At 41.0% G+C, this 14,466-nt stretch overlaps 1 protein-coding gene across 1 annotated transcript; it reads left to right on the top strand.

Annotated features, from left to right (window-relative positions):
- Nucleotides 1–12,645: 12,645 nt before the first annotated feature.
- On the top strand, nt 12,646–13,641 carry LOC138881131 (uncharacterized mitochondrial protein AtMg00860-like). Its single transcript, XM_070161332.1, has 4 exons — nt 12,646–12,984; nt 13,084–13,173; nt 13,324–13,470; nt 13,558–13,641. Exons 1-4 carry the CDS (start codon nt 12,646–12,648, stop codon nt 13,639–13,641), a joined length of 660 nt encoding a protein of 219 aa, XP_070017433.1.
- The last annotated feature ends 825 nt before the right edge of the window (nt 13,642–14,466 follow it).

The raw sequence follows: 14,466 nt of genomic DNA, 5'->3' as shown, positions 1-14,466 counted from the left end.
GCAACATGCTTAGTGGATTCCCTACTTGATTCTTGACTTGTACTTAGTCTAAACTATAGAATTTCTTGTTATAACTGTTATTTCCATTGTAAGGTGCATATTTACTTTGGGACTACGGAATGGTATTTTGGGAGATCCCCCTGCATATTTACTTTAGGACTACAGAACGGTATTCTGAGAGACCCCCTGCATATTTACTCTAGGACTACGGAACGGTATTCCGGGAGATCCCCCTGCATATTTACTTTGGGACCACGGAATGGTATTTTGGGAGATCCCCCTGCGCATTTACGTTTTGGACTACGAAACGGTATCTCGGGAGATCCCCTGTTACTATTTATGTGTATTGTACTATTTTCCTTTTGGTTTAATTTCAGTCTTTAAATCACTGCTATATTTTTGTTTCGTCTTATTATGTACATATATATATGCCAGTAGGGCCCTGACTTGACCTCGTCACTAGTCGACCGAGGTTAGGCTTGGCACTTATCGGGTATCGTTATAGTGTACTCATGCTACTCTTCTGCACATGTTTTCTTATGTAGATCCAGATACTTCATATCAGCCACATCATCAGTGAGAAGAGACAATTTGGAGACTTCAAAGTATATATATCGTATCCACAGACCTCGATGTCCCCCTATATTCCCTCCTATGTCATTTAACTTTTCGTACATTGTCTTAGACTCTGGTGCATAGAGATACTAGTTTTTTTCTATAGCATGTGACTTACGGTATTCTGGATTTTGGGAGCGTTGTGTATATTAGAGAGTGATTATTATATATGCTAGTTGTTAAATTGCCAGTTACAATTAGCTGCGAAATTTGTGTTTTAATTTCATTATTCTACAATGTTAGGCTTACCTAGTCGTAGAGACTAGGTGTCGTCATGATATCTCACGGAAGGAGGATTTGGGTCGTGACACGAGGTTCTTAAGTTTTCTTTTGAATTTCATGCATTTTGATGTCCGATTTGTGGTTTTAGATGTTATTTGATTGCGCGAGCGAGTTTATATGATGTTATTATACTTGTGTGCATGATTTTAGTGTGTCATTATTTTCAACAGGATTGACTCTATTCTAATAGTGTCGTTTTCTTAGATCTTCGTTATTGCACATTGCACCATTTGATTCCGTGTCTTATTACCTTATTGTTGCTACTATTTGTTTATTTCTTCATTTTCACTTCTTTTGAGCCGAGGGTCTTTTAAAAATAACTTCTCTACCATCATAAAGTAGAAGTAAGGTCTGCATACACTTTACCCTCCTAGACCTCACTTGTGAGATTTCATTGGGTTTATTGTTGTTGTTTTAGATTGGTTAAGAAAATTAAAGTGGGTCACTCGAAAGTTAAACAACTTCATGTCACACTTTTAACATAAAGATAACTTCGTTCTTTGACAAGTTGAAAAAAAAACCTCCAAATATTGAATGAAAACTTCATTTCTTTTGTTTTTTTAATCACTTATTGCAACTTTTTGAGTTGTCATAATTTGGTCAATTCTGGTTACGATCGGGCTTTGCGTGATTGTTTTCCTTCGGTCTCAAATAGATAAGTTTTCCATATTTTGTTTTTTATCATTGCTTGCTTTCTGTTCTCTATTTGGAAGAAAATTGAATTAAATTTGTGAAGACATTTCTTTTGTTTCCAATTTTGTTACTGTTTCTTAATACCTTCTTGCATTCTAACATCACAGCAGTATTATTACTCACGTGCTTTTGAAGTGGTAATTATTCAAGAATAGCATTACATATTGAGGATGATTTTATGATTTTAATTTTTTTCTAACATGTGGATTGTAGATAACTTTTCAGTTGTTTTTGATTTCGCGCCTCAATAGCCATGGACTTATAGCATATTTTACTATTAGATGACTTTTTTTCTTTCTTTTCATTTAATCGAGTTTGATTGCTCGATAATCGCAAATCAACTGTTACACACTAAGCATTAGACTTATATTCTTGGTGTAATTCAGAGTAAGAAAGGATGTGGTGACATCGATCATTTTAGTAGAGTATCATTTTGGCTTTTCATAGAGGAGCAATGTTGACGTTAAAATACACAAATACTTTCAAAAAGGTTGGGATATCATTGCTATAGCGTATCGAGGTAATATATCAGCTTCCATCAGTTCCTTTCTTGTAGCTTCTTTTATTTTTGCCATTTTTCAATTCGGCTATGTATTTGGTAAGATATCATCGGATCTAGAATTGGTGCTATTAGATTTGATTGCAGTATATTGGAATGGATAATGTTGTTGATCGGCATAAAATTTTGCTATAGTTCTTGACGAAGGAGGGGGAGCTCCATGACTTGTTGTTCTGATGAATAGTTATGAATTTTTGCGTGTTTCTTTCATCATCAACAATGTACAAAGGTTTTAGAATGAGGTTTTGTTTGACAGGAGATTTATTACCGATATTAGGTTATTTTGAGCAACTACTGTGATCAGAAATTTTGCTACGAGTATGCGAGTCGTGTGATATGTAATGTGAACTTATCTTGGGTTGTGGTTATGGCTTGATACAACTTGTTCAGACTTATACAGTATGTAGATACGAAGTTTGGTTCTTGCAAGAAGTTTCGGACGCTGGAAATTGGATTCTCTGGTTTACGGGCTAAGATTGAAGTAATGATCTTCAAGTATAATGTGTTGTCGGGCCTATATGGAATATGATGATGTGGGATCACCCATGGGTATGTGCATGGTAAGGTTACACGATGGGATGATGTCTTTGGAACAACTCTTGGCACATTAGAGGATGAATATATGTTTAAGTATGGGAGGATGTACCGACACTGTCACAACCCAAAATCCAACTAGTCATGATGGTACATAACCCAACCCGCTAGGTAAGCCAATTAACAACTATCCAATTCCAATAATATTTAATAAGACAATTAAATAAAAGAGATTATCTAAATCTTATACATTCCCCAAGGACTGGTAGTACAAATCATGAGCTTCTACAATTAGAATTTACAAAGCTGGTATAAAGTAAATTCATCATTTGTTCAAAATATACATAAACAAATTTTTAAGAATCTAAGGCTACCGTGAACAAGAGGCAGCTACTACCGGAACGCAGGTACGTCTTCAATTCTAGCTCCCGTCGATCTCAACAACATCAACATCAAACATCTGCATGCATGGTGCAGAAGTATAGTATGAGTACAATTGATCCCATGTACTCAATAAGTAACAAACTTAACCTTAGGTTGAAAGTAGTGACGAGCTGGAACAATGGTCAGAGTCCAACTCTAATAGCCAACAACAGTTCATAATAACATAATTAAAGTAATAAAATAAGTGACTTAGAGATAAAATGCTCCACTCGTTCACAGTTCAAGAAAAATAGGCTTGCTTTGCAAGTATATTAGTGAAAACCCAATTTTTGTTTCCAAAATTGCCAAAAATATGAGTAAGTTTGAAAATTGTAATTTTCCCAAAAGCTTTAACCAGGTAAATGTTTCATTTTCAAATGACATGAGGAAAATACTTCTCTATTCCTATATATTAATATGTGTGAGAAGTCATGAATGACGTGATACCGTACAGCATGAGGAAAAATGCATCTCTACGCTGTATTCCAAGTGTGCATGTCAATGCAATTGTAATGACCCGCCCGATTGTTTTAATAATTAACGCCCCAATCCTCTGTTAACTGCATTCCCTGTGTTTGTTTCTGCTATTGTGAGTTGCTGGGAAGGTTTATTTGGAGTTTTGGAGAGTTTGGGACACTTAGTCCCTAAATGAGAGCTTAAGTCTTAGAATTTGGACCGTCGTTGGAGTAGTGTGAAGACAGGCACAGAATGGAATTCTGTCGGTTCCGTTACCTCCGTTCGGTGATTTCAGGCTTAGGGGCGTGCTCGGATAGTGTTTTGGAGGCCCATAGCTTATTTAGGTTTGAAATGTCGAAAGTTGAATTTTTGAAGTTTCTGGTTCGATAGTGAGATTTTGATCTAAGGGTTGGAATGGATTTTCGGAAGTTGGAATGGGTCCGTTGTGTCATTTGGGACGTGTATGCAAGATTTCAAGTAATTCGGATGAGGTTTGATAGACTTTTTTATCAAAAACGAAAATTTGAAGTTTTGGAATCCTTAGGCTTCAATCCGAGGGTGTTTTGATGATTCAATATTATTTTGAGTGTTCTGAAGGTTTGTACAAGTTGGAATAGTGGTATAGGACTTGGTTGTATTTTTGGTTGAGGTCCCGGGGGCCTCGGGATAATTTCGGAAGGTTATCGGAAGAATTGGGAGTGGCTTGAAGCAGCTGAGGATATTGATCTTCTGTCATAACCGCACCTGCGCTTAAGGCCCGCAAGTGCGGAGCCGCAGAAGTGGCACTAGCATCGCAGAAGCAGAAGAGAGGAGAGCCAGCAGGGACTGCTAAAACATGTGCTTTATCGCACAAGCGGCACCGCATCTGAGTAAAAGTGGTTGCAGGTGTGGAAGCTGGGTTTTTAATGAAATGTTGCAGATGCGACTTTAGTTCTGCAGAAGTGGGACCGCAGGTGCGGTCCCATGGACGCAGAAGTAGATTTGCACGGCAAAACATATAAATAGATGCCTTCACGAATTTGAGTTATTTTTCATCTCTTGTCAAACGGGAAGAAGCTTTGGGGAGCATTTTCAAGGGAGATTTTCAGAGAGATTCATTGAGGTAAGGTCTTTGGTCCTTAAGCTCGTTATTTTTATCATTGTAAGCATGAAATTTATAGGAAAAGAAGTGGTAAAATTGGGGGTTAGGGCTTGGTTAATTGGAGAGTTTTGAGCGATTATTTGAGGGGTCGTTTGAGGTCCAATTTTGGAATCAATTAGTGGAATCAGTTACTCGAAGTTATATTTACATTATGCAATTGATTTGAATAGATTTGGGCCATTTGGAGTCGAGTACTCATGGCAAGAGCGTGGTTTCAGGTTGATTTTTGAGCCGATTCGAGGTAAGTGGCTTGCCTAACCTTGTGTGGGGAAACTCTCCTTAGGAATTGGTGTTGTTGATATATGAAATACCTTGTACGTGAGGTGACGAGTGCGTACATGTGCTAATTGTTGAAAATCATATTTTCATTAAGTAACTATAACTGAGTTTTCTTTCTTGTTTATGCTACCTGCAATTTAATCCTGTTGTTAGCTTAGGGAAGCATGTCTACTTGACTTAATTGCCTTAGTTGCTCAAATTGCTTTATTTGAATTACGTGCAACATGCTAGGTTAGAATTATCTGTTTACCTTGGTATGGAAATTTGGACAGAATTGAATATTCTTCGTGTTTTTGTTGTGTGTTTACTTTGGGACTACGGGACGGTACCCCGGGAGATCCCCCTGCTTGTTTACTTTGGGACTATGAATTTGTATTTCGGGAGATCCCCCTGCACTTTTATTTTGGAACTACGGGGCTGCACCTGGTAGATTTCACCTAGTTCTAGGTATTTACATTTGGATCTACGGATCGGTATTTCGGGAGATACTCGTGCTCTATGAGTTGGACTACGGGATGGCACCCTAGAGATCCGCTGGATATTTATATTTGGGACTACAGAACGGTATCCTGGGAGATCCCCGGTTGTTAACTCTGTGTTGAGCTATATTTTCCTTTTGTGACTATTTTGTATCTGCTGTAGTTATTGTTACTCTTTTACCCTGTATTACTTTAATATTATTTCTATCCTTATATATTGTTGTACATAGTTAGTAGAACCCTGACCTTTCTTGTCACTACTCGACCGATGTTAGGATTGGCACTTACTGAGTACCGTTGTGGTGTACTCTTGCCCTTTCTACCCATGTTTTACATGTGCAGATCCAGGTACTTCGACTTAGTCCTACTATCCTTGAGGCGAGGCGATTCTTCAGAGACATCGAGGTATATCTACCGCACCCGCAGATCGAGGAGTCCCTTTCCATTCTCTCTTATAGTTTTATCCCTTTTGTATTTACTTTTGTTTTGACATTCTAGAGTTAGAAACTTGTAGTTATTCAACATCTTGTGATTTCATGAGATTCCGGGTTTTGGGAAAGTTGTTTAGTTTGAGATTATATTGTATATGCCAAGCGGCATCTTTAAACCTTCACTACGTTAATTCCGTAGTTTTATTTGTTTTTATCTGTTGTCTTCCCTTTTTTCGAGATTGTTAGGCTTACCTAGTTGTAGAGACTAGGTGCTGTCACGACAGTTCAGGAAGGGCGAACTTGGGTCGTGACAGCAATGTACCTCAGAGATGAACTCATGTACTCACACTCTCAAAGTACTCAATCTCACTGCCTCACACTTTCCACTTATCTTTCTCAACCACTCGACATGCTCAGTCACTCAGTACCGTATATGTCCAATCCAGCCCAGGGAAGATCCATCCCGAATATATACATAGCAACTGATAGTCAGTCACTCAGTACTGTATAAGGACAATGCAGCCCAGGGAAGATCCATCCCCAAATATAAATTCTTCGAGCAAGATCTATGCCCAGTGAAGATCCATCCCTTAATATAAATCAACTGCGCTCACTTGGGGTGTGTGCAGACTTCCGGAGGGGATCCTTTAGCCCAAGTGTCATAATAATCCAGATACAGGCATAATTAATATAACATGCTGCAGCGTACAACTCGATCCCATAATATCACTCACACTTAGGCCATCAGCCTCACTCAGTCATCAATCTCTCTAGTCTCTTGAGCTCACAATGCCATGAAACTAGCCCAAAATTATGAAATGATGTGTCGATCAATACCAACAGAGACTGAGATATGATATAAAATGAATAAACATGATTGAGTATGAAATTGCAATTTAAATAAATAAATCAACAGCAATATGACCTAAGTGGGTCCCAACAGAATAAGCATGCAGCCTAGACATGGTTTCTAACATGGGTCACAGCTCAATAGCTCTAGTTCATAGAGATTTCATGGTTGCATATAAGACTAGGCAACTACACAGTGACATAGAAATAACAGGGTTAAAATTCTCCCGGTGCACGTCCACACACCCGTCACCTAGCATGTATGTCACCTCAACACCAAACACAGAATGTGAAATTCGGTGTTTCTGTAACGACCCGGCCGATCGTTTTAAAAGTTATAGCCCCATTCCCCCATTTTCTACTCCTTTTTTATTCTACAGTTGTTATCTATATTACCGGGTTAGTTGTTTCGGGTTCGAAGAGATTTCAGAGTGAACTGAGATACTTGGTCTCTTTAGTGAAAGCTTAAGGTGGAAAAGTTGACCGGATGTTGACTTATGTGTAAACTACCTCAGATTTGAATTTTGATGGTTCTATTAGCTCTGTAGGTAGTTTTTGACTTAGGGGCATGTCAGGATTGTGATTTGGAAGTGCGTAGTAGAATTCGACTTGAAATGCCGAAAGTTGAAATTTTTGGAAGTTTGACCGGGGGTGGACTTTTTGATATCCGGGTTGAATTGGATTTTCCGAAGATGGAGTGGGTTTGTGGTGTCATTTATGACTTGTGTGCAAAATTTGAGGTCAATCAGACATGATTTGTAGGTTTCAACGTCATTTGTAGAATTTGAAAATTTCAAAGTTCATTAGGCTTGAATCCGTGTGTAATTCGTGTTTTTAATGTTGTTTGAGGTGATTGGAGGATTCAACTAAGTTCGTATTGGGTTATAAGACTTTTGGTATGTTTGGTTGAGGTCCCGGTGGCCTTGGGTTGATTTCTAGGGATCAACAGATCAAGTGTTGAAGTTGTAAGTTTGCTGAAGTTTTCCACTACTAGTGTAATCGCACCTACAGAGTAGGAACCGTATGTGCGTGCCCGCATAAGTGGGAGGTAAGCCGCAGAAGAGGCCAATGGAGTGAGGTAGTAGAAGTTCGGAGGTGCGATGGGCCGCCGAAGCGGATTTTGCCCCGAAGTTGACTCTGCAGAAGTGGAGATTTGTCTCATAGAAACGAGTACGCTACACAGGAAAATTATATGCAGGTGCAAAGTTAGTTGCAGAAGCGCGCTCTGGGGTGCACCAGTAAGACCGCAGAAATGGCTAAGTTGATGCAGGTGCGGAAAGCCTCGACATAAACTATAAATACGAGACTTTGAGCTTTTTCACCATTTTCATCATTTTGATCTCGGACTTTGGAGGGTTTTAGAGGATTTTTGAAGAGATTACTGAGGTAAGCTCCTTGTGTTCATTTTTCTTCAATAATAATGTTTCCCCACTTATTTCCCACCTAGTTGTTGTGTTTTTGAGGTGAATTTTGGGGGTTTGAGGCTAGGTATTTGGAGAGTGAATTTTGGGGATTTGAATGGCCTTTTGGCGTTTGATTTTGATAAATTTGGTATGGTTAGACTCGTGAGTGAATGAGATTTTGGGGTTTTGTAACTTTTGTCGGATTTTGAGACATGGGCCCGTAGGCCGGGTTTGAGCCGATTTTCGGTTTTTTGCTATAATTTAGTACTTTTCTTGTGGAATTGATCCGTTTGGCCTATATTAATTGTATTGTACTGCTTCAAGCTAGATTCAGGACGTTTGGAGACCGATTTGAGAGGCAAAGGCATTTTGGAGTAGAGTTTTGCCCAGATTGAGGTAAGTAACACTTACAAACTTGGTTCTGAGGGTTCGAGACCCCGAATTATGGGTTATGTGATTGGTATTGAGGTGACGCACATGCCAAGTGACGGGTGTGCGGGCGTGCACCATGAATATTTTGACCTGGTTGATTCCATGACACTGTATAGTGATTCTATCTTGTTAATATATGTGTTTTCATCATGTGATAAAGTAATTGAGCTGTCAATCATGCTAGATATCATGTTTAGGCTTTATGACGGTACTATTAGGGCCCATAGTCGTCGTTTCATGCTGTTACCTTACCGATTTTATTGATATTTTGTACTCAGCCATATTCAGTTATTTCATATTATATCTGTCTTAGTTATTGTTTATTGATATATCATATCATTGTTTTGGGCTAGTTTTCATGACATTGTGAGCCCGTGAGTAACACTGGAGAGATTGATGACTGAGTGGGGCTGAGAGCATGATTATGAGTGACAGTTATGGAATCGGGCTGCATGCCGCAGTGATTATACTTATTTTATGATAGTGCTTGGGTTGTAGGAGCCATTTCAGAGTCTATACACACACCCAGTGAGCGTGGTTTATATTATTGAGGGATGGATCTTCACCAGACATGGATCTAATACGAAACACTTCATACCTGAGATGGATCTTCTCCACAAGGCTGGATTGGCCTTCCTCGGCACTGGGTGACTGATGGTTAGTGATGTATATATTTGGGGATGGATCTTCTCTGGGCCGTATGGGCCATATGCAGCGCCCAGTGGTTGAGCATTTGAGAGTGTGAGCACATGAGGCTGTCAGCATGGTGCATCACCTACAGCATGTGCATTGGCATGTAGAAGTTTAAGAGCTATATTCTTCACATTGTTCAGAATATCTGATCTATTTTACTATTTTGAGCTATCTATTTACCTTGAAAGCATGCCTACCATTCTGCACTATTATATCTATTTTTAAACTGTGCCGGTTGAGTTTATCACTACCTTTCAGTCCAAAGGTTGGACTTGTTACTTACTGAGTTCCTTGTACTCACATTACTCCCTGTAACTCGTGTGCAGATCCAGGCGCTTCTGGTCACGGCGACTGCTAATTGAGGAGTTAGATACCGGAGACTATCGAGGTAGTTTCATGGCATTCGCAGGCCTTGACTCTCCTAAATTATCTCTATATGTATTTCAATTTTTATTCCATAGACACTGTAGTAGACTGTATTCTGATATAGACACTCATGTACTCTGTGAAACTTCAGTTTTAGGATATATTGTATCGTATTTTGGATTGTTTCTGCTTTTAAAAAGGCTTTTCTTAAATATTAAGTGCTTCATTTTCACATTTTAATGTTTTTACTATATTAACATGTTGAGTAGTGGCTGGACTAGTTCCACGATAGGCTCCATCACGTCGATTGATTTTGGGTCGTGGCAAGTTGGTATCATAGCCCAGGTTACATAGGTCTCACGAGTCATGAGAAGGTTTAGTAGAGTCTTACAGATCGGTATGGAGATGTGTGTACTTATCTTCGAGAGACTGCCGAACCCTTAGGAAACTTCACATTCTTGAATTCTTGTCATGCGAATTTGTTGATTCTGGTAACTATTATTTCATTCTCTCACAAATGGTGAGGACATGTACTACTAGGTAGGATAGACAACCACTAGTACCACCAGTTAGGGCCGGGAGATGCCGAGGTCGGAGTAGAGGCCACGGTAGGGGTACAGGTGTGGCTCGCACAGCAGCTAAGGCACCACCTGTAGAGCCAACAGTTGCCCCAGTTCGAGATCAGGTCCCAGTTATGGATGCACTAGTGAAACCCGCTCAGGCATTAGCTGTGCCTATTGTGATTCCAGGCCTTCAGGACACCTTAGCTCAGATTCTAACTGTGTGCACAAGTGTTGCTCAGGCGGTCTCTGTTCGAGCCGCAACAACCACTTCTCAAGTTGGGGGAGGTACTCAGACTCCCGCCGCCCATACACCCGAGCGTGTGATGCAGGAACTCCAGACACCGGGGGTACTACCAGCCCAACCGGTGGTACCTGCTCAGGCCATGTAGTTCTTGTTATGACTGATGATGAGCAGCAGAGACTGAGGTTTGGTAGACTTCAAGTGTTCTTGGAAAGATGTCATAGGATTATCCATACAACAAGTGTTCTAGAGACCAGTGGGGTCTTGTTCACTACTTTTTAGTTTACTAGGGCTGCCTTCACCTGGTGGGAGGCTTATGAGAGGCGTAGGTCAGTCGGTGCAGTTCCACTTGCATGGCAGGAGTTCTCCATTCTCTTATTGGAGATGTGTGTATCGCAATCTCGCAGAAAGGAGCTGCACATATAGTTTGAGCAGTTGCGTCAGGATGATATGACTATGACATAGTACGAGATGAGGTTTTTCAAGTTGTCCCGTCATGTTGTTTGGTTGGTTACCACAGATAAGGAGAGGATCGGAACCTTCATTGATGTCCTCACATTTCAGCTGCGGGTGCTTATGACTAGAGAGAGAGTGTGTTTTATGCTACTTTTGATGAGGTTGTTGACATTGCTCGGCAGATAGAGTTGGTCTGTATCTAATAGCTAGTTGAGAGGGATGCCAAAAGGTCTCATAGATCAGGTGGCTTTAGTAGTGTTCCTTCTAGAGGTCAGTTATACCACGGTAGGGGTCGTCCTTATAGGCATGCTCAGACGGCTCATCTAGTTCACCGTTGTGCATCATCTGGCCATAGTTCACACAGTTCTAAATAGGGCCACTCATTTCTTAATGCCCTTCAGCCTCAGAGTTCGTCATATGCACCATCATCTTAGGGTTAATCTATGTCGGGTCCTATTAGCAGTTATTCGGTGCTCGGGGCTCCCTTCAGTCTCCACCGCCATTTGCAGGGAGAGGTTTCTTTGAGAGTGAAGATTTGTGTCATATCAAGAGGCATTTCCCCTGCCTCTCAATAGATTCAGCTCAGCAGAGGAGTCAGCCTTCGACTTCATTATCAGTTACTTTACCACCCGCCCAGCTAGCTCGGAGTGGAGCACAGTCAGCTAGGGGTCATCCTAGAGGGGGAGGCCGATCAGGTGGCGGTCAAGCCCATTTTGATCAACTCCCTGCCAGACCATATGCTATTTCTTCAGGCATAGTGATCACAAGTATTGTCTCAGTATGTCATCGAGATACTTCTATATTATTTGACTCTGGTTCCACCTATTCATATGTATCATCGTATTTTGCTCATTATCTGGATATGCCCCGTGAGTCTTTAGCTTCATCTGTTCATGTATCTATATCGGTGGGCGATACTATTATTGTGTATCGTGTGTACCAGTCATATGTATTGACTATTGAGAGATTAGAGACTAGAATTAGCCTCTTGCTGCTTAGTATGGTTGATTTTGTCTTGATCTAGGGTATGTATTGGTTGTCTCCATTTCATGCTATTTTGGATTGTCACCATAAGACTAGGACGTTGGCGATGTAGGGGTTTCACGGAGTGAGTGGTGAGGTTCTTTAGACTATGTTACTAGTAGATTGATTTCGTACTTGAAGGCCCAGCGAATGGTTGGGAGTGGTTGTTTATCTTATTTGGCCTTTGTGAGGAATGTTAGTAATGAGACCCCTACTATTGATTCTGTTCCGGTGGTGCAAGATTTTCCGGATGTGTTTCCTGCAAACCTGCCGGGCATGCCACCGGATAGGGATATTAACTTGGTGTCGGGCACTCAACTCATTTCTATTCTTCTATACCGCATGACACCGACTGAGTTAAAGGAGTTAAAGGAGAAGCTTCAAGAATTCCTCGAGAAGGGGTTTATTAGGCCTAGTGTGTCACCTTGGGGTTCATTTGTCCTATTGGTGAAGAAGAAGGATAGTACTATAAGAATGTGCATTGATTATAGGCAGTTGAACATAGTCACAATCAAGAACACTTATCTGTTTCCGCGTATTGATGATCTATTTGACCAGCTTCAGAGAGTGAGGGTTTTTCCAAGATTAATTTGAGGTCTAGGTATCACCAATTGAAGATTCGGGACTCGGATATTCTTAAGACAGCTTTCAGGACCCGTTATGGTCATTATGAGTTCCTTGGGATGGCTTTTAGGCTAACCAACACCAAGAAGCGTTCATGTATCTAATGAATAGTGTATTTCAGCCTTATCTCAACTTGTTTGTTATTGTGTTCATTAATGATATCCTGGTGTACTCTCGTAGCCAAGAGGAGCATGCCCGATATTTGAGGATTGTGCTGCAGTGCTTGATGGGAGGAGAAGCTTATGCCAAGTTCTCCAACTGTGAGTTTTGGCTCAGTTTAGTGGTGTTCTTGGGGCACATAGTGTCCAGTGAGGGTATTCAAACAGATCCGAAGAAGATAGAGGCGGTTCAGAGTTGGCCCAGACCATCCTCAACTACAGAGATTCAGAGCTTTCTTGGTTTGGCTGGTTATTACTGTCGGTTTGTGCAACTCAAGACTATTGTGACCACAACTCGAATTCTAGTTCTACTATCAGCTTCTGGCTCTTATACAATATATTGTGATGCTACTTGAATCGGTACTGGATGTATGTTGACACAGGAGGGTAGAGTGGTTACTTATGCTTCGCACCAGTTGAAGCCTCATGAGAAGAACTACCCTATTAATGCTTTGGAGTTGGCTGCTTTGGAGGCACTATCTCTATGGTGTTCTTGTGAGGTATTTACTTATTATCATAGCCTCCAGCACTTCTTCAAATAGAAGGATCTAAATTTGAGGAAGGGGAGATGGTTGGAGCTGCTAAAGGACTATGATATTACTATTCTGTATCATCCGAGAAAGGCCAATGTGGTGGTCGATGCCTTGAGTAGGAAGACAGTTAGTGTGGGTAGTCTTGCATTCATTCCTGTTGATGAGAGACCTCTTGTAGTTGATGTCCAGGCCTTGGCCAACCAGTTCGTGAGATTGGATGTTTCAGAGCCTAGTCGGGTTTTAGCATATGTGGTTTTTCTTTCTTCCTTATTTGATCGCATCAGAGAACGCCAGTAAGATGATCCTCATTTGCTTTTCCTCAAGGACAAGGTTCAGCATGATGATGCAGGAGATGATACTATTGGAGATGATGGGGTGTTGAGTGGAAGTGGGAGCGGATCACCATGAATTTCATAGTTGGGCTCCTACAGACTTCGAGGAAGTTCGATGCTATTTGGGTGATTGTGGATCGGCTAACAAATTCTGTGCACTTCATTCTAGTCGGTACTACTTATTCTTTAGATTGGTTGGCTAGTTTCCATCATTTCAGATAAAGGCACGCAGTTTACCTCTCAATTTTGGAGAGTTGTGCAACGAGATTTGGGCACTCAGGTTGAGTTGAGCACATCATTTCAACCTTAAACGGACGAGCAGTTCGAGCGCCCTACTCAAATATCATATGACATGTTACGCACTTGTGTCATTGATTTCGGGGAATCATGGGACTCGTTTCTGCCGCTCACGGAGTTTGCTTATAACAACTGTTATCAGTTGAGCAATCAGATGGATCCGTATGAGGCTTTATATGGGAGGCGGTGTAGATCTCCGGTGGATTGGTTTGAGCTGGGTGAGGCTAGGATATTGGGTACTGACTTAGTTCAGGATGCATCGGGCAATGTTAAATTGATTCAGGAGCGGCTTCGCACGGTGCAGTCTAGAGAGAAGAGTTATGCCGACAAAAAGGTCCGTGATATGTCTTACATGGTTGGGGAGAAGGTTCTACTGAAGGTATCACCCACAAAGGGTGTTATGAGGTTCGGGAAGAAGGGCAAGTTGAGCCCTCGGTCCATTGGTCCTTTTGAGGTACTTCAAAGGATTTAGAAGGTGGCTTACAAGCTTGACTTGCCACCTAGCTTGTCGAGTGTACCTCCAGTGTTCCATGTTTTTATGCTCCAGAAGTATATCGTCCATTTCACTTAGAGATAAAATGCTCAGCTCGTTCACATTTCTAGA

Source organism: Nicotiana sylvestris, chromosome 11, assembly GCF_000393655.2.
Source record: "Nicotiana sylvestris chromosome 11, ASM39365v2, whole genome shotgun sequence".
Classification (NCBI taxonomy): Eukaryota; Viridiplantae; Streptophyta; class Magnoliopsida; order Solanales; family Solanaceae; genus Nicotiana; species Nicotiana sylvestris.
This window is presented reverse-complemented; position numbering and strand designations above follow the sequence as displayed.

What these genes read in the sequence shown, in the direction of transcription:
- LOC138881131 (XM_070161332.1), top strand. Translation starts at nt 12,646, where the DNA reads ATGAATAGTGTATTTCAGCCTTATCTCAACTTGTTTGTTATTGTGTTC. An exon ending in TTGTGCAACTCAAGACTATT is followed by an intron (nt 12,985 to 13,083) that starts GTGACCACAACT and finishes ATGTTGACACAG; the next exon opens with GAGGGTAGAGTGGTTACTTA. An exon ending in TGGAGTTGGCTGCTTTGGAG is followed by an intron (nt 13,174 to 13,323) that starts GCACTATCTCTA and finishes CATCCGAGAAAG; the next exon opens with GCCAATGTGGTGGTCGATGC.